Raw genomic sequence first — 25108 nt, 5'->3', positions numbered from 1 at the left:
TTCCTTTTGTCTGTATTTGCTGCCTTCGATATGGGCCTCATGCCATTTTCTAAGTTGGATCCCTCTGTAGACCCTGCCGAACTCTTCACGGATATCGACCAGCTGGTCTTTGCGGCTATGCTGTTGGGTTCCGTGTTCATTGGCCTCTTTTTCGCCATGACCGAAGCCCATCAAACTCACAGTGACTATTTGACGGGCAGCCACAGCCTGAATTGCTGGCCTGTGGCATTCTCCCTCACAGCTAGCTTCACGTCTGCGTTGACCATGCTGGAGATCCCGGCTGAGATCTACCGCTTTGGACGCACTGTGGGACTCATTGGCATTGCCTATTTCATCATGGTGGTGATCAGCGCCGAAGTGTTTCTACCCATCTACTACAGGCTGGATATCGGCAGCACCTATGAGGTAGGTAAGAGGTTGCCATGGCCTTTCCAAACCTGTTCCTAGGGCTGAAGACTACTGGTTCCCTGCAAGAGGCATTCTTGTAGCTGTGGCCATTTCCCCCCATTAATGTTACCTGTGGGCCTGGGTGGAAAGGACCAGCTTTCAATTGAGCCTGCATTTTTCCTGCATTTTTCCCAGACCAGGACTCAAGGCAGCTTATAGATAAAAATGTAAAAATGCAGATTAGAATATTAGATAGAAAAAGTAATGTAAATAAATAAGGCAAATGGCTCCCAGTGCATATGTTGTTGTTGTTACATATTTAAGCAAAATTTCACGTGCTAATGGTAACATTCCTTTTCCATGGTGTTGGATTTTTATTTCCAATAATTTAGAATTTTTTTGTATGTTAAAAAAGACAAGTAAAGGAAGAGCATATTATGGTTAAATCTTTGATTCTAAGCTTTTAAAATCTCAGTAAATAAAATAAAATGGAACTAGAATTACAGGTGGTGAAATATAAGCGCTTTAGCTAATATTCCTGCATTGCAGGGGGTTGGACTAGAAGACCCGTGGGCTCCTTTCAAACTCTACAATTCAGTGATTCAATGATTAATATTAGAACACTGATTATTATTTTATTCCTATGTTTATTTGCATCCTACTTTTTCCTCCAAGGAACTTTGAGTAGAGTACTGTACCTTGTTTCCAGTTTTCCAGGATCAGTGGTTTCCAAATTTTTGCCCCTATAGACCACCTGGAAATTGCAAAATATCTGGGTGTACTGCTACTGCTTGTTGCTTCTGTCTTTCATAGCAGTTTTATTACACTGTGCTAGATGCTGCATTATCTGTAACTACGGTATTTTTACAGACAAGCCTTGGACCACCTGAATGGTGGTCCATGAACCCCAGTTTGGGAACCCCTGTATTAGATAATTTTTCTGAAGTGGATTAGGTCAGCTTCATGGCTGAGTAGGATAGGAACCCAGGTCTCTACACTTCTAGTACTGTACAACACTAACCTCTACAACATGCAGGCACTAGCAGAATGCAATTCAACTGTTTGAAGCCCTCATCCTAGAGATACTCAAATGCTTTCACTCCAAACTCTCATGCGGGGATGGGGAAGAAAATCTTCAACAGGCTGCAACTTGCATTCTCCCTATATGTCAATATAGTCATATATGCCATTTAAACAGGAAAAAAATATGTAGAAGAACATAAGCATACTTATCAGGCAACAGCAAACCCAAATATACTAAAAATGATTCAGGAGATCTATAATTAGTAATTGGAACAAGTAATTGGAAACTGGACATAGCAGGTTTATACAGAGATGTGATACTCTGGGAAGAAGATGTTTATTCCTTTCCTTCATTTCCCACAGCTTCTAATAGCTATAAGGGAGTCATCTCAGTAATTGCACAAAGTTGCATTGACAAACTCTGATATTTACCCAGTTAATTCTCTGAGATACGTACTTAATTTCATTTTAAAGGAATGGTGTAAATACTATTTCTACATATTAAGTAGATTCATATAAAAATGCATGTTTTGTATAAAATAACTTGTCTCTTTTGCAGTACTTGCAGCTTCGATACAATAAATATATACGCCTGTTTGGAACAGTGATGTTTATGATAGTAACGGCAAGTACAGTGCAAGATGATGATATTTTGTATTATTCTATTGTAAATTATTGTTGGACCATGATGTTTAGTTACATAATATTAAATATAAATGTCACTTCCAGAGCTGCTCTTACTCCTGAGTAGTTTCTTTGACCTTCATGCTGATTTACCAGTTGGAATGCCATTTTTGGCTACTGTTTGACATCTTTATGCAGTGTGGTATAGATTGCTTGGCCTTGCTTTAGATTTAAATTACCGGTAGTTCCCTATTTATCACTTTCCCAAGGACCACATTTTTCAGAGAAGATGCAAACTTCAGTTATGTTCCCTTCTTGTTAGAAATAGATGGAAGTGGGACAGGGAATAATGCATTAATTTATGTCCTAATATTTATGTCCATAATATACTTTGGTTTCTCTTTTTACTTAAACTGAATACCATGGGCTGATCTATTAGGACCGTTTGGCTGTAGAGGATTGTACCAGAATACAGATTCCTTCAAACCCTTCGCAATATAGTTATACAATAGTTATAGTTATATAGTTATACAATATGCTGCTTACAAGGGAGTACAGTGTAGGCGTAAAGATAATAATTGCTAGAAGAGAAATAGGTAAAGCGCATTGGTATTCTACAGAGGCTCGCTGCTTACTGGGCTTGCTGCTTACTGTATGTATATACATACTGTAGCAAAGAATCTCAAGTGTCTACATTAAAAGTACATTATGAGATGTCTCTTTCGGGTCTCACATTAGTTGATGCAGCTGAAATGACAGGCATATAGTTAGGATGCTAAGAAATGTCTGATGATTTGTTTGTTCGTATTTGAACAGAGCCAAATTTAATACCATGGTGTTACAACAAATTTTTACTATAAATGCTAATAAAGCAATAAATAGATAGAATGGGTGGACTACTTTCCATTAGCTTCAAGCAGCAATGGCAGTCATTTTATGAATAAATAAATGGAATTCTAGAAAAAGTCTGGGCAGGGCTTTAAGTGGGTCATACGAGGGGCTTATTCCTTCAAGGGCTTTTCATTTGAAAAAGAAAAAAATCTCAGTGCCACTACCAATACCAGGTCCTCATTTAGTTTTGTAGATGAACCAACAGATGAACCATGAGAAGGGTTTTCACCTTTTGAGATTCTAGACTCTGCTGGTGTTTAGGTTTATTATTTACTTCATTTTAAAATATTTTCTGCTCTCTAGCTACCCTCATAGTTTACCTTTGTAATTTGCTTCAGTTCTGCCTGAATGAGAGTCAGTGTAAATCAGTGTAAGCTGGCATAGGACAAATGATTCTGAGAGAGACCATATATTTCACATGGATGTTTATTTGTTCCACCTCCTCAGATAACGTACACTGGAATTGTTCTATTTTCTCCATCACACGCCTTGAATGAAGGTAATGTGAAAATATTGTTAAACACATTTTTTAAAATTAAGGAAAAGTTTGACCTGTTATCTTTAATCTGATATTGCAAGATGTAGGCTGACTTCTGTAGTTGTTAAATGAAAAACATGAGTGAAATTATGTTTGCCCTGCTCTGTGTGAATAGTATGACACCAAAGTCAATATATTACCAAATGCACACAGAAAAAGCATGTGTTGTTATTGAATGAATAACTATTCTGATTTGGCTGTTAATTAAAATTTTAAATAATTTACAGAGGAATCCTGTACCTATTTACTCAGAAGTTAGTCCCATTGTAAAACAGGGCTTACTCCTAGGTCAATGGATATAGTATTCACCCTTAAAAGGGTTTTAAACCTTTTGAAAAATGAGGGAAGAGAGAAAGGAGAAGATTTAAGGTGGCAGGTGATCTTATTGAGAAGAGCATTCCATAATTCAGGTGCTACTACCAAAAAGAGACTTTCCCCCTTGTGGCCCACCTGCTCTTTAAGGAGGAGGAACCCAGAGAAGGGCCTTCAACAAAGATTTGGAGGTTATTGCAGAAAAGTTGGTAAAATGTGGGCTATACAATGTTACTGTTAGATGGATTTGTATCTGGCTGGCTGACTGAACCCAAATAACCAGTTGTTTCTCATCTTGGAAAAAAGTGAGGTGCTGTAGGATTTTGTCCTGGGCCTGGTGTTGGTCAGCATATTTATAAATTACTTTGATAAAGGAATAGAGGGGAAACTCATCAAATTTGCAGGCAACACCAACCTGGGAGGGGTAGCTAATACCTCAGAATATAGAATCAGGATTCGAGATGACCTTAATGAATTGGAGAACTGAACGAAAACTAACAAAATGAATTTCAGTAGGAGAAAATGTAAGGTTCAACACTTGGGCCGCTAGAGTAATCAGGTGCACAAATAAAGAATGGGTGAACAACTGTCTTGACAGCAGTACATACGAAAAAGATCTAGGTGGTCTTTGTGGACCACAAGCTTAGCATGAATCAACAGTGTGATGCTGCAGCAAAAAAGCAAATGCTACTGCAGAAGTATAGCATCTAGATCAAGGGACGTAATATCACCACTCTATTCTGCCTTGGTCGGACCTTACTTGGAGTACTGTGTGCAGTAGGGTGATGACTTTTTCATTTTTTTCTCAAAAATTATTTCCTGTAGCGGCGACTAAAATGAGGTATATTCCATTGAAATATTTAAAAAGGTTACGCACAAACCTTTAAAAAATTTTTTTGTATGCCGTTTTACCATTTCATAAAATTATATTAACAATTCTATATATATTTCGTATCAAATTTGGACACAACACCACATTCCACAATGGGGAGTGCTCTTAGCAAATAGGGTATACAAATGTCACACCTGCGCAAGGTAGAAGCCCCTTTTTGGGACCTCAAAACTCAACCAGCAGACCCTGCCGGGCATGCTGGAAAAAGAACCTACAGGAGAGGTAGCAAAACATCGTCCTCTAGCGGCGTCTATACTGTTACTGCAGCTAAAAAAAGCTTCCTTGTGTGTTTGATGACCCTATATAATGTTGTATATATGTGACTCTAAAGCTTGGGTTCAATTTTATATCTGCTTACAGTGACTTCAAAAATGGTAAAAAACTGATAAATAAATTTTTTTAAATCATTTTGTGTGTGAGGTTTTTTTTAATCAAATCTCATTGAAAGTAAGATTTTATCTAATCTAATCTAATGAAAGCTCATCAAATTATGATACAGGGAAATGAGGTTGTAAAAAAGTCATCACCCTAGTGTGCAGTTCTGGGCACCACAGTTTAAGAATTACATTGATAAACTGGAATGTGTGCAGAGGAGGGCAACCAAGATGATCAAGGGTCTGGAAATCAAACCACATGAGGAACAGTAGAGGGAGATAGGTATGTTTAGCCTGCAGAAGAGAAAAACGAGTGGTGATATGATACTCAACTTCAAATATCAGAAGGTCTGTCATATGGAAAAAGGAGCCAGCTTGCTTTCTGTTACTCCAGATGGTAGGACCTGTACTAATGGATTCAAATTATAAGAAAGGAGATTTCAACTAACCATTAGGGAGAACTTTCTGATGGTAAGGACTGCGCAACAGTGAAACAGACCACCATGCAACTCATTGGAATTTTTAAAGTAGAGGTTGGATGTCCATCTGTCAAGGATTCTATTGCTGTGATTCCGGCATTGTAGAGGGATGGATTATACGACCTCTGGGTTCCCTTCCATCTGTACAATTCTGATTCCATGCTCAAGTATACCTGTTGCTCACTGTTGAATAAGTATTTACATTCCTTGTTGAAATTCATAAATGTGGTGATTTTTCATATGCGTTAGTTTTTTGTTATCTTTGCATTATTTAATTTAATTTAATTGTGTTATGTATCTTTCCCCCCTTTTTCAGTTACAGGAGTTGAGTTGTGGGAGTCTATTATTTCAATAGCAGTAATCTGTACTTTCTATTGCACAGTGGTATGTTAAGAACTTGTTTTAATAAACAAATATTCTATTTAAGTTTTATGTGGTAAAGAATAACTGCATATAGAACCCTGGTAGCCATAACAAGGAATTCTATTCCGGTGATTGCTACATCTCTCTGTCTGCTAGAACACTCTTATTGATTGGTTGGTTGGTTGGTTGACTGACTGGTCTGCTCATATCAATGCTGGCCACAGAGTTGAGGCCAGGGAGAATCCTATCCAGGTACTGACCAAACCCAAGCCTGCTCAACTTCAGCAAGGTGGTCTTAAATGCTTTCAGACCATAGCCTGATATCATATTCTCTTAGCAGGCTAGTAAAAAATGTAGGAGCCCATGAACTTTGGTGGGCTTATCTATACTTATACTGGTTTTAGACAACTGTAATGATCCATGACATCCTTAAATTTTCTGTCTCTCTCTGACAAGCACTGGGAGTCCTCTCGAGCAACGCATTCTTGGCAAGATGGCCTAAGACAGTGGTTTTCACATCAGTGTGCCACGGCACCCTGGGGTACCTCTGTTCCTCTTTCCTTCCCTCCTTCCCTCTGATGCCCTCTTGCGACGACTCTGCCTCCCAAAGGCTTGGCACAGCCACTGGTTGCAGCAGCCCTGGCTACAAGCTCCCCAGGCAAATGGTGCCTCTGGGGCTGGCCAAGAGATGCTGGTTTCCTGGAGCTGAGGTGGCCTTGGAGTAAGCAAGCAAGTGGGTGAGGGAGCCCAGCCAGCCAGTCCGCCAGCCCTTGCTGTTGGGAATGGACAGACAAGTGGGAGGCCGGCTGGGCAGGCAGGGGCTGTGTTAGCCTTTCTTGTGCTTGCTGTGTGCAATGCCTGCCTGCCTGCCTGCCTGGGAGGTGAGAATCCACTGCCAAAGGGGAGCCTTTCCACCATGCAGGCCCAGTGGCACCCGCTGCTGCCTTCCAGGGTGAATAAGATGGTGGCGTCACATTTACCTTTGGCCAGTCTCCATTGGGCTACTAAGGCTGGGGACATCCTCTTCCCAGCCCCCCCGGGGGGTGCAGCATGAGGAGATACCTCTCTTTGGGGTGGGGGAGGGACCGACTCAGAGACCAGGGGTGGTGGTGGCTGCGGCCCAGATGACTTCCAAGGAGAGGGGGGAAGAGAGGAGGCTGAGGGAACTCTCCACAAGGGAGGTTGTTTGAAAGGGGGTGAGGGGCTGTCGGCTCTGCAGGCAAGGGGTGGCATAACACGGCTTCTGAGGGTTGGAGCACATTTCCCCACAGGGCAGCTGCAGAAATAATGTAGTTGGTCAAGGGAGCTGTGGACTCAAAGGTTGTAAACCTCTGGCCTAGGAGATTGCCTGCAGCTTCACTGCTGTGGCTTGAAACTTCTTTAAAATGTAAAGCTAAATTTAAATTTTCTTTTAAATTTAAAGTCAGTGCTGTTGAAATTAGTGTGATTATTTAACTGAGCAAGGACACAGGAACTGGTGCATAAAAATTGAAGCAATTCTACAGAACTCTAGGTAGAACCAAACTTTACTGCATACTGTATCTGCTCTTTTCAAATAGGGTGGCCTAAAAGCAATAGTTTGGACAGATGTTTTCCAGTTTACGCTGATGATATGTGCACTTCTGGCAGTGCTTATACGGGCTCTTATTATTAAAGGAGGAATTGGTCCTATTATAGATGATGCTGTCCAAGGAGGAAGAATAACGAAGTGGGAGTAAGTGTATTTTTGGTTAGGCTGCAGTGTAATACCTCAGACATTCTTAAAAGTTTTGGTGTTTAGGTTTCAATGAGTCAACAACATTAGAAGTAGCATCCTTGATAAAATCTCATGAGCATGGATAAACTATAGGCGGTTGTATCCGGCTGAGCCATACTCAGATTAAACCCATTGAAATCAATGGACTTTAATTAACTTAAATTGGATCTACTCCAAGTGTGATTTATTTATTCATTTATATATAAAAAATTATAGGCACTTCCGTTTATTAAAAATATAAATATTTTATAAAAACATGCAAGTACAGTAAAACTTAAAATACCATAAACAGCAAAAAATAACCATACAAATGACCAACTCATCTGGAAAAACTTCAAACAACTGGGTGTCAGCTCAGGGCTTCTCCAGATTTCCTTTTGCACTGCACTCTCCAGGCATGGGTTTTCACTTTTCAAGTCTATGTGCAAGCAGTTATTTTTTTCTTTCCTTTTTTTGGTCCTGCCACTTTCCACAAGGAAACACACTGTTTACTGTTGAACAGTGCTTTTTTTTTAATTAAAAAAAAGTTTAGGGGTATTCTCATTTTCCTACTCATATTGAAATACTGCCTCTCAATGAGGCCAAACTTAGATTCACAAAATGTTTAGGGGCATGCATACCCTTGCGTCCCCCCCAGAAAAAAAAGCACTGCTGTTGAATTAGAATAAGTAGCAATTGGGTTTTCTGCAGATTGCCGTTTGTTCCACTTCAGTGATAAATGGTAAGCATTTCTGGGGAAACAAAAACCACTCTGACCTGAAAAGTGCAGACCTCCTTTTGGAAAGCACAGTGCAAAAGGAAGCCTGGATGAGGTCTTAGTTGGATACAACTCAATGAGTTGATAGTTTCACATAAAGTGAACATGAGAGGTATACAAACAGATAAAAGGAAGTTTACTACCAATCTGAAACTCCTTGAATAAATATTTCCTAGTGTCAGTAGGATGGCATGTTCTATGGGTGACATATCCTGTTAACCAACAATACTGCCACCCACCTTCAGGAAGACATCGGAAGGCAGCCCTGTATAGGGAAGTTTTTAATGTTTGGTATCTTACTATGTTTTAATTTGTTGGAAGCCGCCCAGAGTAGCTGGGGTAATCCAGTCAGATTGGTGGCATATAAATAACAATAATAAATTATAGTTTGCTCCTGGGGGTGTTACCCAGAGCATAGACTGGGATGAAGAGGATTCTTTTTTGAAAAGTTCTAAAATCCCCCCTGTTGTTGTTTAGTCGTTTAGTTGTGTCCGACTCTTCGTGACCCCATGGACCATAGCACGCCAGGCACTCCTGTCTTCCACTGCCTCCCGCAGTTTGGTCAAACTCATGTTCGTAGCTTCAAGAACACTGTCCAACCATCTCATCCTCTGTCGTCCCCTTCTAGTGCCCTCAATCTTTCCCAACATCGGGGTCTTTTCCAAGGATTCTTCTCTTCTCATGAGGTGGCCAAAGTATTGGAGCCTCAGCTTCAGGATCTGTCCTTCCAGTGAGCACTCAGGGCTGATTTCCTTCAGAATGGATAGGTTTGATCTTAATGCAGTCCATGGGACTCTCAAGAGTCTCCTCCAGCACCATAATTCAAATGCATCAATTCCTCGGCGATCAGCCTTCTTTATGGTCCAACTCTCACTTCCATACATCACTACTGGGAAAACCATAGCTTTAACTATGCGGACCTTTGTCCCCTAAAATCCCCCTTATCTTTCACTAAACTCAGATTTAGTTTTATGTCAAAACCTATACTTTTAAAATACATATGTTTCATCTCTTAGCTTTGACCCAAGCCCTCTGAGAAGGCATACAGTCTGGACAGTAGTTGTTGGTGGTGCTTTCACTTGGCTTAGCGTATATGGAACCAATCACTGTCAAGTTCAACGATACCTTGCCTGCAAATCGCAACGTGAAGCAAAAAAGTAAGTCCCCTTATTGCAGTTCACATACTCTGAAGTGCAGCAGTAGGAGGCTGACATGCTCCTGCCTGTAAGGATGGCTTACCTGTGTTTCAACTAATGGGTTCCCCATGCAACATCTTTTTTGTGCATTAACTTCACAGAGAAATGTGATTTGTAGATAGAAACTAAGTTTTAAAAATTGGATCACCCATGCAGAATTGGAGCAATTGCTGAGTACTTTGCCATTTTGGAGAATCTGTTATTTTTGAAGGGCATATTTCTTCTTACATTACATATTTACCAAAAACATGTTAGTGAAAATAAGTTACCTAAATTTCTATTTTGCTAATATGATAAACTAACACTAGATATCAATATTTTGCTTATTTATTTATATAACAGAATTTATATACCACTTGATTGTAGTAAAACCTCTAGAAATATTGGAATTATCAATAAGATAGTTAAGGACAATACATTTTTAAATAAATCAACAGTACAGTGGTACCTCATGTTGCGTACGGGATCCGTTCTGGAACCCCGTATGCAACATGAGCAGTACGCAACATAAAGCGCTGCGTCTGCACATGCGCATGACGTCAGTTGTCTGTGCATACACGAACCGCCGAACCCTGAAGTAACCCGTTCCGGTACTTCCAGGTTCGGTGAGTATGTATCCCGTGTCATACGCAACCTGCAGCATTCGTAACAAGAGACTGTAAAAGAGATTAAAATATGCTGTAAGCAGGAGCCAAAGAGTACAGCAAAGGCACCAGCCTGATGTGAATAGACAGGGAGTTCCAAAGTATAGGAACTAAAAAAGTTTGATGTATTTGAAGTATGAAATGACTAGTATGTGGCACCTGTAACAATGCCAGATCTGTGCTTAGCAATAATTTGTAGTGTTGCCTATGCAGGAAACATCTTTCACATCAGAAAGAGAGTTCCATGAGTAGACCTATTCTCTGTGCAGCAAAGCTGTCCCAAAGCTTGGTGGTATACCCTGAAATTAAAAACGCCTTGCATTAATCCACAGGATTCCCCTTGCATCTGATGGCTGTTTACGAGGCAGGATGTATCTAGATATGTGTTCTTACAATGTTCTGCTGCTCTTGGAGTCAGAGTACATTGAGGCATTAATGTGGCAGTACTCCTCTATTTTAAAATAATTTCTGCAAGAGCTAAGCTTTGTTAGCTTTCTTCTCTAACTTTTTTTTCAACAGATCTCTGTATATAAATCTTGTGGGACTCTGCTTAATTCTGTGTATTGCAGTTGGATGTGGATTTGCAATGTACTCTGTATACAAGGATTGTGACCCATGGACTGCCGGCTTTGTGTCAGCACCAGATCAGGTTTAGTTTACTACTGAGTGAAATACATAAATATGAATTTGATCTACTTTGTGTGTATCTCCCATGGAACTATTTGAGTTTTGAGTAGGGCTTTTGGAAAGGCAACATTATTAACATATTATGACAGATAGGAACAAAGGAAAGTGCTATTTTACTTGAAATAATGGACAGATATAATGGAATCAGGAAATATTTTTCTTTTTAACCATAAGAATTTTATATTTATGCAGTTGTACAATTTTATTTTTTCTGCAACAAACAAGTGTAGTGTATAAAAATAAACAAGCCACATATTTGAAAATAAATCTTTATTTTGAACTTAAACAATCCGAACTTATAACAATATAGGAATGATTTATTTATAAAAGTATTTGTATACTGCTCCATCATAAAGAAATACAGTTTACAGCAATAAAAACAAATACAATAAAACCATAAAAGTTCAAAACAGTTAAAGACAGATATCAATTAACCATTGTGGAAGGACACATGCTTAATTGCAGAATGGAAAAGTTTTCAGCAGGTATTTAAAAATTGGCACAAAAAGCGTCTGCTGATGTCTTTTTGAGTCAAATTCAGTGCAACAGCCAGAGTTAACATGAACATTTAGCTTTCCCCTGCCCTCTGTTGAAGTAGTGGAGCAAATACGGGTTAAGGCAATTTAGGAGATTCATAGGTTTGCAGCTTTGGTATCCAACCTGGAGGTTCTCTTGCACATTTTTCCTTTTTGTGGCTTTGGCCAGGATGTTTCAGATTCTTTACTTGCCTGTTTGGCATAGGAGGCAGCTGCTCACCTGCTCTGTATCTCTTCCTCACTTTCAGCCGTGGGTGATGACATCCCTTGGAAAATGGGCTTTTTGGCCCACAAAGAAATCAAGTCAGTACTCACGGGTGGTCTGTAGGCCAGCCCCACAGAGATTTTCCAGTGCCAAGGCATCTCCACACACAAGCTCACACTCCACAACCCAACATAAGCTCCCACATGACATAAGCACTGGGCACCAAGCCCTGTGCATACCAGCTGTAGTGAGTACCCAATATGCCAAGATGCTCCACACATCAGAAGATCAAAGCATATTTCTCTTCACAGCCACGGCCTCCGTTGGAGAGCTACAGTTTAAATGAAACATAGTATGACATGACTAAAATATTTAAAGTTATATTATTCAGACACAGGCTATATATTTAAATGACAGCAAAAAATTAAAATCTCAATTTTGGGGGCAATTTTTTTAGATCATGCCGTATTTTGTGATGGATATTTTGGGAGAGTATCCAGGACTTCCGGGACTCTTTGTGGCTGGGACCTTCAGTGGAACATTAAGGTAAATTTTCAAATTGCCATCCTAGATCTAGATTCTGGAAAGTAACAGTTTTAGCATAAAAAGATGGGCTAGAACTAATGTGTTTCCCAGGACAAATGACAAGCTATGTTAAGGACATGGTCTGTTTTTGCAGTCACTGTTGTTTTAACATTAAATTACCGCTGTGAGTGGCACAGGCAAAATTAGAAGTTAAAGCTAGAGTTAGAAATGCATTAAAAAGCTACTACTTAGAGTTTTAAAAAATGCATGTTGAAGTGAGTTTTTAGTCTATTGCTATTTTAACTTCTCGAAAGTTTAAATTATTGTTGCAATTTTTTTCATATTGCTACTGTTTTGTCTTCATTATAAACTACTTTGAGGTTGTTGTTTTTTTTTAACAATCAAGTGGTGGTATAAATTTAATGAAATAAATAGATTAATAAAATGCAACACCAAAGCATACATTAACATACTATAATGCACAGTTTGGCCCTCAGTCATCTGTTGTATCATGCAGAAGCTTTATGGTAGGTTAATCTGATTTATCACAACCATAACGTTTCACAAGAAAAGAAGGTAAATTAGCAGGATGCTAGGAATGCTTCAAAGGCTAATTAACACTACACGTGGTGTTAACATTATTAGAAATTGTATGATGTTAAAACGGGAGCATGTAGATATTATCAAGGGGAATAGGATGCGAAAGAAGAAGATTAAACCCCTACAGACTTAAAAGTCCATAGAAATTGCCCTCTTGGTTCAGCAGTTAGCATTAGGAAAAAACTCCCATTGGAAGCAAAGGGACTCTTTGCTTTAAATGCTAATTGTTATGTGGTGGAAGCTGAGTTTTCAGAATTTGCACTTGCAAGGATGCCTTAAACTTTACCTTCCCCATGTCCTGCTAACTTTGAGAACAAGTGCATGATGGGCCTGTTACCATTTATTCTGCTCCATTGTACTCCCACCATTTATTTTTTAAATCTGTGGACATTACCCAGGAACCAGAGCAATTCTGTAGTTTCTGGTGAAATACTGTATTTTGGTATGTTTTCTCTCAAACTTCAATGTAACTTAAGCACCGTGTCCTTATTCAAGCTGTGTTGAATCCTCAGTGTGTACATCTGAGAAGGCTTCCTTTTCACCTGGAATTTTGGGGACAGGGTGGTGGGGATATTAACCAAGCAATTCCGTCAGGTGAAGACATCACTCCGCCCTCTGTTACAGTGGGTAACTTCAGTACACATCTCATAGTGCTGATGTGTACAGTGATAGGCAAATTAGACTTGAAACACAACTGTGTATTATGTCGGCAATGTGTGCACAGTCTTAATTTTAAAAAGAAAATATGAGTTCCATCTTGTTATAAGTTCCAACATTGAGTGGGGAACTTGGAACTGCAGGAGGTATAAACTCATGGGCGCTGTGGTGCCAGTGGCACTATAGTGGAGATAACAGCTTTATAGCTTGGCAAAAATGTTTTCCACACTTGATGTCATTTTCCATGGATTGCTAATACAAATGATAAATTTACCAAGTGGTTAATGTAGGAAAGTAATTCCACTTATCGACTCTCAACTTTTAACTAGCATTAGAATAGTGGTAGAAGGTCGGGGTGGTGGTGGTGGAATCTCACCATGGTTTTGTCAATACACTGAGGTCCAGCTCCGAGGGCCTTATGGTAGTTCCCTCACTGCAAGATGTGATGTTACAGGGAACCAGGCAGAGGGCCTTCTTGGTGGTGGCGTCCACCCTGTGGAACATCTTCCCATCAGATGTCAAGGAAATAAACAACTATCTGACTTTTAGAAGACATCTACTGTTTAGGAAATTTTTTAATATTTGATGTTTTATTTTGTTTTTAATCTATTGGGAGCCGCCCAGAGTGGCTAGGGATGGGCGGGGTATAAATAATCTATTATTATTTATTATTGACTAAACAAATTTGTGGTGAAAACCCCTTACTGCTTTGTGAGTTGGTCATCTGTATTAAAACTCTGTTTCTGCACCCCCTCAAATTAGTTTAATTCCCTTGATTCAGTTTTTAATATTTTTGAACTATTTAAATATTTTAAATATTTGTCAATAAAGATGCAAAATATTTTAATTTTACACTCCTTAGTACAATGTCTTCCAGCATCAATGCGTTAGCTGTTGTAACTGTAGAAGATCTTATTAAACCTAATTTCAAAGTCTCTGAATCAAACTTGGCATGGATTTCCATTGGAGCTAGTAAGTTTACATGTGACATCTTCTATCTTAGAAAAACCCTGTATCCTCCTCCCCTGCTAATAATAAAATACAATTGAGTTATGGTATACTAGAAAAGATATGGGTTAAGGTTAGAACAGGTATGGGTCCAACAACTGGGAGGCCACCATTTTCCTCCGGCAGAGCTGGGATTTGAGCTAGGTGTCCCAGATCCAAGTCCACCTCTAGTTGCTGAACCATTCTGGCTTTAGGCCATAATTGATTTTAGGCCAAGAGTATCATGGCAATTTCAAATTTATTAGGAAGGTGTTGCACCAGGGAGTTTCTTACTCTTCATAAATGATACTCAACTATACATGCATAGTAAGCTTTTTTTAGCCATGCGAATAAGGTGTGACAAAAATTTCATATGCTAATTGTATTATGTTTAAACTAATATCTAGCATTTAAGACTCTTGAAAAATTATTCTCATATTAGCCCTCTACTAAAGGGGGTGGGAATGGCAGTTTATTGGTTTGAGCATTCCTCAAAGTAAATCCTAATAGCCACATGTGATTTTATAATGAGCAAACAGAGAAACATTTCAGTCAGTTGCATAATTAAGTTGTCCTATAAATGTTTTATACATTTATCCAATCAGAGGTGCTGTATGGTTCAGTGTGCCTTTCCATGGCTGGAGTGGCATCTGTTATGTCTAGTTTTTTACAGGTAGGTGTAATTTAACTGCTATTTTAAGTCTCAGCCTTCTTAAAAATAAGTTGCTCTATTGTTGTGTGCACTTCCAAAAGGTTAATTTTCATAATTTAGTGCTCTGCTGGCAGCTTCAGTGACTGTAGCGTTTACTCATGAGTTAGAGAGGAATGGGGTGAATAAAGAAAGACAAAGACAAGAGACTTTTACCAGCAAAGCTCTCAGAGAGGGAAAGAAGAAAGTGTGGCACCCTTCTCCTTCCCTGCAGGCTCTTTTTATTAACATCCAAAGCTGGCATTCCCACAATTCAAATCCTCCAATCACATTTGAGCCAGCAGGTGCTTTTCACATGACCTAGTATCAGGATTCTACACCTCAGAGCAGGAAATACATCAAAGGAGGCAATAAACTCAGGAAAGGAAGGACAGATAGGCATTTATCACTTCTTCCTAGAGATTGAGATCTACTTCAAAGAGAGGCATCCAGGAGGTCTGGCAGAAAGAGCTGGCAGAGAGGAAAAGCCAAATGGGCAGGGAATTTTTCCCAGAGGCTGCATAACCTTCCCATCTCATATATGGCCAAATAAAATGATATGAACATATCTTATATAGAACAGTGGTATCCTAAGATCATCCAGTCTGACCCAGCCAACTCTCTAACCTACAACTCGCACCAAGTGCACCTTGGTCAAGCTTCACTGATCGACACATCTGATCAGACTAAATCATAGGGATACATTGTCCAGGATATAATGCTACAAGTGACTACCATCTTCCGTCTTCCCAAAGGCACTCTGGGAAGGAAGAATGGTGGTGACACAAGCTCTCGTCCTGAGCTGCCAAAGGTACCAGCAGAGTTACTGGTTTTCAAAAAAGTAAATGAAAGGGAAGAAGCAATTCCTCTCCTAGAAAGTTGCAAATTGCTTGAACTGCCCCAATTTGCCTGACAAGACCCTCTGCAGTCAGGTGAGCTCTAAAGCAGGGTGAAAGGAGACTATCCCTAATTTGCTTTAGTAATTATGTGGCTTGGGAAATGAATCTCTAACCTGGGTATGTTGAGTGAAACTGTCATTGAAAAAGTAATCAATTTAAATACAGTATACCAAGAAATTTGATTGACTCTTTTTCCTATGCTCAAATAGATTGTCCCTGGTGTTCTTATACTATACATACTGTCTGTTGGTGTTTTTTTAAGTACTTACTGTAGTAGGGATGCAGTTAATACCATTGAGGGTTTTATTCACCAGTGCATGAAGTTTGTTGGAATGGAGTGGGATGCCATTCCACTTGTTCAAACAGACCTAAAACAAGCTTTTAAATATATATAATTGATACTGATTCAATTTGAAACAAAACCATTGCACTTCCCTTTGTCCTGCAATGATTCCCAAAGCAAAAATCACATATAACCTGAGGGAGGCAGGAATGCTTTCAATATCCTTCAGTATATCTGCTGCCATTTAGTTTGGAGAAAGCTCCTGAAACTATTGACTTTTCCCCAGTTTACCAGCAATCTGTCTAGACAGCAGGGTGCTAGTTTACCTCCCTAAGAAGTTATTATTTCGGATTGAAGTGTATTCTTGGTCCTTTCTGATTCCATGCTTTGGGAGTGGTGAGAGAAGTGCACAGATCTTTAATTGGGCCAGGTTGTCCTGGTCCCACTGCATAAAACAAGGCATGCAACACAAACATATGTAGTGCTGCCAGGCAGATGGGAATAAGGGGCAGCTAACCCACCTATGCAGGACATGCCCCACTGTACTTGAAATGACCCAGAAATAAGTCTTTGCTACCACTTTGATGGCTCAAAAGTACAATTTGGAGGGGGGAAAGGCTCTAGGGTAGGAGATTCTCTGAAGGTCCTTCGCCATCTATGCTCATTCCGACAGGAAGCAAAGACTTTCTTTAATTTGTGTCAGGGTTGAGATCCCGGATGGCAACGGAAGATAAGGGTATGGTAATGCTCATGGACCTACCCCAAAGGGCTTGAAACAACTTGTATCATTATCATTTACCTCATAAACTATATTACAAGGATCACAAGATGTGCAGGTCTAGGAGCCATTCCTGTAGTTGCTGTAGAGATGAACACCATCGGGGGTCGCCAGTGCAATACCCTGGAGTGACAATGTGCCCACCAATACTTTCCATGACACCCAGTGAAGATCTTAGGAAATTATTCTCAGTTACTCAGTGGGTCCAACTTTTCCCACACCAAACTATGTCCATCCTTGACAAGGACCAATCATGCCTGACCCCTGCAAATCTCCCATAGATGCTGTAGTGGTGTTCACAATAATCTTCGTGGTTTAGTGGCACACCCTCCAGCGGATATTGTTTTGTCCTTGTTTCAGTGTGATCTGGATCAACCTGGGTTTCAACAAATGAAGCAGACACTAGAAAGTTTCCTTTCTAGAATGGAATTTACATTAAAATGTTTTGTTGAGAGTTTGAGAGATTTCATTGTTGCCAGGCTAGCTCCTTGGCAATGGCCTTATGTATGGGTCTTTAGTATAGGAAAGGAGGCTGTTTTGTGCCAAAGGCCAAATGGGCCTCATCTGGCTGGTAGTGAGAAGGACAGTAGGCAGAGTGGTGTGTGAGAGCTGGAAGCAAAGAGTGAGAGCCATGATTGATTTCTATTTGAATCCAAGGCTGTGGCTATGAGAGAAGCAAGACCTTCTGGGATGAAAATGCTACGAGCCCCTCCATTGTAGGGAGCAGGTTGTGTATATTTGGAGATTTAAACCATATATCATAAAGACACTAACGTACAGGTTCCACTGCCCCTCATTCCAAGGAAACCAAAGCCTGAGTATGTCCCTGGAATCTCGCATCGCTTAGAGAGTGGTGTGATGTGCAACATTATGCTCCATTAGTCTTTCTCATTAGGTTCACAGAGCTATGGGAATGCTTAACAGGGAACTAAATATAGTGCAACATGGACATCTGCCACAATATCATTTGAAAGCTGCTTCTCTCTGGTTAAATCCATCCAACAAGATTGTTGTTTGTTCACACATTTATGAAACATTTTATTTGCCTCAGGATTCTCCCTCAGTAAGTACTCATGAAGTGTTTCGGCCTGCCCTATACAAGTATTGCTACGTTATACCTTGAAAAATTTCCTCCTGCATCCCTAGCAGACGATGGGTATTTTTACCTAGGTAAATTTCTGTTCTGGAGAAGAAGAATAAGTAATGCTTCCTGTACTTACCAGAGTTTGTGATTTTTTTCTCCCTTCCTCAGGCTTCATTCAGTCTTTTTGGAATAGTTGGTGGCCCTCTTTTGGGGATATTTTCTTTGGGCATCCTCATGCCTTTCGCAAATTCTAAAGTAAGTACTTGTCGTTCATCTTACTCTCCCTAAATGGAGCGGGGTTTGGAGTGGTGATCACCTTTCATATTTTAGCATTTCAGAGAGTTTCTTGTACCAGGCATCTTTACACACGGGGTGAAACAGACTCTTTGTTCAGACAAGACTTAATGCTATGCTATGGTTTAGCATTCTGTCAACAAGCAATTGGGAGCCCAGCACTCACCCACTTTCTCTCAACACCTTGTGTGTAGTGCTGCCCTGCCATTTACCCTGGTTGGATGCAATCCATAACTCGCCATTTCATTGGAAGCAGTAAACTATGGCTCCCTTCTTCTAGGATGAGGCAGAAACCACATATACATTAGGGAAGGGGAAAGTGTCAGCCTAGAGTCCTGACTACAATGGTTTGGTTATATCTCAACCACCCTGAAATCTAAAAGGCAAAGTGATACAATGAATTTAAAAAACTTTATATTGTAAAAAACTTCAAATAAACTGTACTGATAACTCTGGACAAGGAGCAGTCCTTTAGTTTATTACATCTTAAAGGCCTTTACACGATCAATTTAAAGAACTGCAGGGTAGATCCCAGGTTGAAGTAATGCAAATAAACCCAAGTGAAAACACATGTTCTGGAAGCACTGTTGTTAACAAAGTACTTTAATTTCAGTATAAAGCTAGAGTGCATTCTAAAACTGGGAACTTGAAAAATAAGTCAATTTGAACTCTTAGATAGTCTTGAAAAGAGTTATCCAGGGGGAAAAAATGTTTGCAGAAAAGCAAATGCCTTGTAGTCTATTAAAATAAAATTTATTTTTAATATGGTGTTGCTATCTTAGCTTCAGCTTCTTCACTAAGTTACAGGTAGGCTTCCTGATGCAGAGTCCCATATACGCAGAGATTGTTGTTGTTGTTTAGTCGTTTAGTCGTGTCTGACTCTTCGTGACCCCATGGATCAGAGCACGCCAGGCACTCCTGTCTTCCACTGCCTCCCGCAGCTTGGTCAAACTCATGTTCGCAGCTTTGAGAACACTGTCCAACCATCTCGTCCTCTGTCGTCCCCTTCTCCTTGTGCCCTCCATCTTTCCTAACATCAGGGTATTTTCCAGGGAGTCTTCTCTTCTCACGAGGTGGCCAAAGTATTGGAGTCTTAGCTTCAGGCACACAGAATTTCTCTGCAGTTGCTTTGCTTTCTCCATTGTAACAAATGGCGAGCTGCAACAGAGCGCTGAGTTGAGGGCAAGAACTTTTAAAAAATGGTGCCCTAAAAGCAGACTATAAGACTCATTTAATATTGGGTAGGTAGCATTAATTTCCTTTAAAGAATTGGACCCAGGGCCTTTTGGTTTTTAAATGATTTTTCTTTTTTGTTATTGTTTAGCTTTCATTGTGTGTAACTTTCTGTTTCTTAGGGTGCATTTTCAGGTCTACTTTGTGGGTTTACTATTGTTTTGTGGATTGCATTTGGGTCTCGGAGGCACCCTGCCCCTCCACACAGAACATTGCCATTGCCCCTTTCAGTTAGAAACTGTACAAAATACAATATTACACAAACTACTACTCTCCACCCTACAACTTCTGCAAGGTACGTACAAGAAGTCAGTGACAAGTTTGATACGATTGAATGTTTCATATTGTTTGGCTTTTTTATAGTATAGTATAGTATAGTATAGTATAGTATAGTATAGTATAGTATAGTATGTTTTGGTACATTCTTTTAACTTCATTTTTTTATTGACCTTTACTATGTTATTGTTGATCCTCTTAGGATTCTTTTTGGCACAAACATTATTGTGTATGTGCTCCTATATATATTGAAATATACAGTGGTACCTCGACTTACAAATGCCTCAACTTCCAAAGGTTTCGACTTACAAAGTCCACTAACGAAGTATTTTGCCCTGTGCGCGGTCTGCGTTAGCAGTTTAAATTATAGTGGGTAGGATTCAACTAATGAGTCCCATCACTGGACACCTTGTGCAAGGACACCGGCTTAAGCAGTGGGCTTTCCCCCCTCTCCTCTACCTGCATTGTACAAACTAGCTCAGGGGGACAATCAGGAGAGCCCCTGGAACAGCACATGGAGGCAGGAATGGGAGACCATTCCAGCTGGCAAGCCAAAATGCTTGCCCTGGCAGAACAATAATCTTAGCACAATGTTGAATTCCTCCCAGTATGTTTCTGGATAGTATTAGTGCATAATTCTAGGAAATTAATATTAAATCTTTCTTTTTTTGTTCAATTCCAGACCTGACCAAAAGGATTACTGGTGGTTCTCACTGTCATATCTCTACTTCAACCCATTAGGAACTTTGATCACATTTACTGTGGGATCAGTTATGAGTTTGGTAACAGGTACCTTTTTCTGGTTTTGACATAAGCATCAAAATTTGTGTCTGCAGTTATTTCTGATTTGTTGCTATACATATTTAAGGTATAACACATGCTTCCTTAGTTTGTCTATCGTTTCCCACTATAAATGTAGGTCTTCATTGAGCAGCTGTGTCCATACTAACAAACAATATGTGCTCAATTTGTATTGGCCCTTTTCTATAGAAATGATTGGCCCTGAAAGAAGTGTAGTCGTGCACAACTAACTATATGCAGAATCTAGAGGTCCCAGATGGCCATCCACATCAGTCCAAGCATTCTCTCGGGTGTTGGAGGTCTCTAAGTGAGACCCCTCTGCGTGTTGGCGCTGCTGCTGCTGATTGTGCTGCTCCTGGGCAGCCGCGAGCCGGCCACTTTCGCTTCCTCTCGCGCGTGGGGAGTCCCGAGGCAGCGGCCCTCCCTCCCCGCCGAGCGGCATGGAGGAGAATTCCGCCTTGAACCCCCGCGTGGGAATTGGCGTCTGGCCAGCCGGCTCCCACAAGTGCTGTGCAGCAGCGGCGCGGGCTGCATCAGATGAAGAGCCGCTCCTCAACTCTGAGGCGGTGGTCGAGGACGAAGACGGGCCTCCTCCTCCTCTCCCTCAGCTGCAAGAATCCCCTCAGCCGCCACCCGCCGAGCCGCTATCATCATTGTCTGAGGAAGCAGCCCCCACCCCCACTTGGTGGACATTGCCATTCAAATGGGATGTGTATGTGTGCCATGTCCTGCGATGGATTATGTGGGGTGGGGCTTGCCTTGTTTCATTAGCCATTGGATGCCTGGGGAGCTGAAGTCCTGTTAAACTCGGTGTGGTCTGCCTTCAGAGTCAACCTGCCCGGGCGGATTGGGCTGGAACCCTAGTGCTACCGGTTCCCTCCATGACGTTGACTTGGAAGCAGGTTCCACCGAGTTCAATGATGCTTAATTCTCAAGGCTATTATTATTATTATTATTATTATTATTATATTTAAGGAAGCTCACAAGGTCCTGCCTGGAGGCTTGCAACATAAAAAATTAGGCACACCAAAGGGTGGATGCTCAGGAACTCCTGGATCCTTGGGCCAGCTGTCATCTTCCTTTTGCTCTGCTTTCATGACCATTTTATCAGAGGCCCACCGTCACAAAGTCTTGCTTAACCCTCCCAATTCACTTTTCTCCTTTTCCCTCCCAAGCAAGTGATGTTCCCAAACAGCTTGCCTCCCAAGCCTCTGCGGGAGGAGAGCTATCCCCACAGAGGCTTGGGAAAAGGTTGACAACTCTGGGAAACCGGGGGGGGGGGGGTGGCGCCAGAGGGATCTTTGCACCACGGTGCCAGATTATACTTAGGATGACCCTGTCAGCCAGCTACCATCCTCCCTATGTCCTGAGAAAGGACTAGGGTGAAGGTATTTTCTTGGAGCAATGCATTCTGGGTGAGTGGCTGGGTTAGCCACCTGCGCTGCTGCCACTTTGCCAACAATACCCATCATCGTTGGCCATGCTTGCTCAGGCTAAAGGACGCTAAAGTTCAGCAATGTCTGGAGGACCAAAGGTTCCCCACACCTGGGCTATGAGTGTACATGATCAGGTTGTATCAGTACCTGAACTGCACCAGTCTTAATAAAAAGTATTGTGAGAGATCGTGTTGTTAATCAAACTATCTTCTAGGGGGATTACAGCAACATGTGGAAAGCAAACTTATATATGGCAAAGAGGACATAATGGACAACTTCAGGTACTGGAAAGATAAATGGGTAAGTAAGGTTTTAAGTCCTCCTCATATGTATTTCATAGGCAGATAGTGAGCTTATCCTTGCATCGCCACTTCTCCAAGGAAAACCCGCAATTTAGTGCTGAATCGGAGTGGATGGCAATCAAGTTTTCCATTAATTGCCATTTGTTGCCAAAGAGGTTTTCCAGGGGAAAGCAGCAAAGGCAAAACAGCTCAGAGCGGTGCCTAGAAAACATGTGACTAGCGGAAGTGTGGACAATAGGGTGATGACTTTTTTTACAACCTCATTTCCCTGTATCATAATTTGATGAGCATTCAAGATTAAATAAAATCTTACTTTCAAAGAGATTTGATAAAAAAACCTCACACACAAAATGATTTAAAAAAATTTATTTATCAGTTTTTTGACCATTTTTGAAGTCACTAAGCAGATATAAAATTGAACCCAAGCTTTAGCGTCACATATATACAACATTATATAGGGTCATCAAACATACAAGGAAGCTTTTTTTAGCTGCAGTAACAGTATAGACGCCGCTAGAGGACGATGTTTTGCTACCTCTCCTGTAGGTATGTATTCCCAGCATGTCCAGCAGGGTCTGCTGCCTGAGTTTCGAGGTCCCAAAAGGGGGCTTTTACCTTGCGCAGGTGTGACATTTGTATACCCTATGTTGCTAAGAACACTCCCCATTGTGAAATGTGGTGTTGTGTCCAAATTTGATACGAAATATATATAGAATTGTTAATACAATTTTATGAAATGGTAAAACGGTATACAAAAAAATTAAAAACTGTTTGTGCGTAACCTTTTTAAATATTTCAATGGAATATACCTCATTTTAGTCATTAATAGGCAAAAGTTCATCCATTTGTGCTACAGGAAATAATTTTTCAGGGGGGGAAATGAAAAGGTCACGACCCTAGTGGACAACCTCGGGGTCTATCCATCTGTATGCTTATTTAAATTCACAATCTAATCTCAGACATTCTATGCAAGCATGCATGGACTAGGAGCACAAAACTGGAGTACCAGTTCCAACTAAAGATCTTTCTGTCACCTCATCACCCTTGGTGGGACTTCCTTGCCCTTCTCCAAGGCCTAGGTACATATGATCCAACAGCAGGTGTCAAATGTGTAGGGTGTAAGGGTTTTGCAAATGTGCAAGATCTAGTTCAGAAAGTAATCCAACCAGAGATTCCTCAGTAAATTTAGCCATTGTGGAATAAGAATGTCCCCATGTGAATCAGATACTGGTTCAAGTAACAGGAAGCAGAGAGTAGCATAAATGGACAGTTATTCCAGTGGAGGGATGTAGAAAGCAAGAGTCCTCTAAGGACTGGTGTTGGGACCTGAGTTTTTTAAACTTGTTCATAAATGGTCTAGAGCAGTGTTCCCCAAACTTGGGTCTTCAGTTGACCAAGAATGAGACCTTGAGGTAATAGCTCAATGAAGAGGTCGAACCAGTGTGCAGCAGCTGTGAAAAAGGCAAATTCCATGCTAGGGAGCATTATAAAAGAAATTGAAACTGCCCAAATCATAATGCCAGTATATAAATCTACCTCCACCGTTTGAGGTTATGTTTCTGAATACCATCTGCTGGAAATTGCAGGAGCCACTGAAATCCTGCTTGTGTGCTTTCCATAGGCATCTGATTGGCTGTTGTGAGAACAGGCCCAATCCAGCAGGCTCTTCTTATTTTCACACACACTGCATTTACTGGAGCAAGATCATGCATTTGAACCACAGCTTTTACACCTATTCCCGTTGAAACTAGTGCTCTTAAGCGTAGTTGGCACTGGACTTTGCAAGAGAACTAGAATTTTCTTATATATATATGAAATTCTGACTGTTACAATTATAGGTACAGCTGTCCAATAGGCTTCGAGCAACAGTGCAGCCAATGCAGCCAGTGGTTTGTGACCATTTGCAGTCTACAATCGGTACTGTAGAAGATACCCTACCTTTGGAAGATAACAGAGAAGGAAAGAGCACCCTACCCCTACCTTTGGAAGGGAAGAGCACCCAACTTTTTGGAGGGAAGAGCTCCCAACTTTTTGGAGGGAGGAGCACCCAACTTTTTGGAGGGAAGAGCTCCCAGAGCACCCAACTTTCGGAAGGGAAGAGCACCCTACCCCTACCTTTGGAAGGGAAGAGCACCCAACTTTTTGGAGGGAAGAGCTCCCACCTTTTTGGAGGGAAGAGCTCCCAGAGCACCCAACTTTCGGAAGGGAAGAGCACCCTACCCCTACCTTTGGAAGGGAAGAGCACCCAACTTTTTGGAGGGAAGAGCTCCCTACTTTTTGGAGGGAAAAGCACCCAACTTTTTGGAGGGAAGAGCTCCCAACTTTTGGAAGGGAAGAGCACCCAACTTTCGGAAGAGAATAGCACCCTACCTTTGGAAGGGAAGAGCACCCAACTTTTTGGAGGGCAGAGCACCCAACTTTCGGAAGGGAAGAGCACCCAACTTGAAAAGCATCTCAAGTGAAAAATAAAAATAAGCATGCAGTACAAAATCCAGCTGTGTTTGGTTTTTATTAATTCTAATTAAAAATGGAAACTCTGGGTCCCCCCTCCCAATAAATCAATGTTGAAACAGTCGGTTTGGTAACCAGAGGTCAAGCAAA

General features: G+C 40.8%; 1 protein-coding gene across 1 annotated transcript; it reads left to right on the top strand.

Moving 5' to 3' along the window:
• Positions 1 to 30: 30 nt before the first annotated feature.
• LOC118091138 (sodium-coupled monocarboxylate transporter 1-like) lies at positions 31 to 25108 on the top strand. Its single transcript, XM_035127796.3, has 16 exons — positions 31 to 405; positions 1970 to 2035; positions 3373 to 3424; positions 5837 to 5904; positions 7443 to 7597; positions 9413 to 9553; positions 10756 to 10885; positions 12122 to 12210; positions 14309 to 14418; positions 15039 to 15106; positions 18334 to 18420; positions 19815 to 19987; positions 20651 to 20757; positions 22420 to 22505; positions 24346 to 24502; positions 24815 to 25108. Exons 1-16 carry the CDS (start codon positions 31 to 33, stop codon positions 24967 to 24969), a joined length of 2019 nt encoding a protein of 672 aa, XP_034983687.3. The 3' UTR covers positions 24970 to 25108.

Source organism: Zootoca vivipara, chromosome 9 (genome assembly GCF_965207765.1).
Source record: "Zootoca vivipara chromosome 9, rZooViv2.hap1.1, whole genome shotgun sequence".
Classification (NCBI taxonomy): domain Eukaryota; kingdom Metazoa; phylum Chordata; class Lepidosauria; order Squamata; family Lacertidae; genus Zootoca; species Zootoca vivipara.
This window is presented reverse-complemented; position numbering and strand designations above follow the sequence as displayed.

Coding starts and splice junctions, on each gene's coding strand:
- LOC118091138 (XM_035127796.3), top strand. CDS start 31: ATGGGCCTCATGCCATTTTCTAAGTTGGATCCCTCTGTAGACCCTGCC. Junction 5,905..7,442: donor GTACTTTCTATTGCACAGTG/GTATGTTAAGAA, acceptor CTTTTCAAATAG/GGTGGCCTAAAAGCAATAGT. Junction 15,107..18,333: donor TTATGTCTAGTTTTTTACAG/GTAGGTGTAATT, acceptor TCCCTTCCTCAG/GCTTCATTCAGTCTTTTTGG.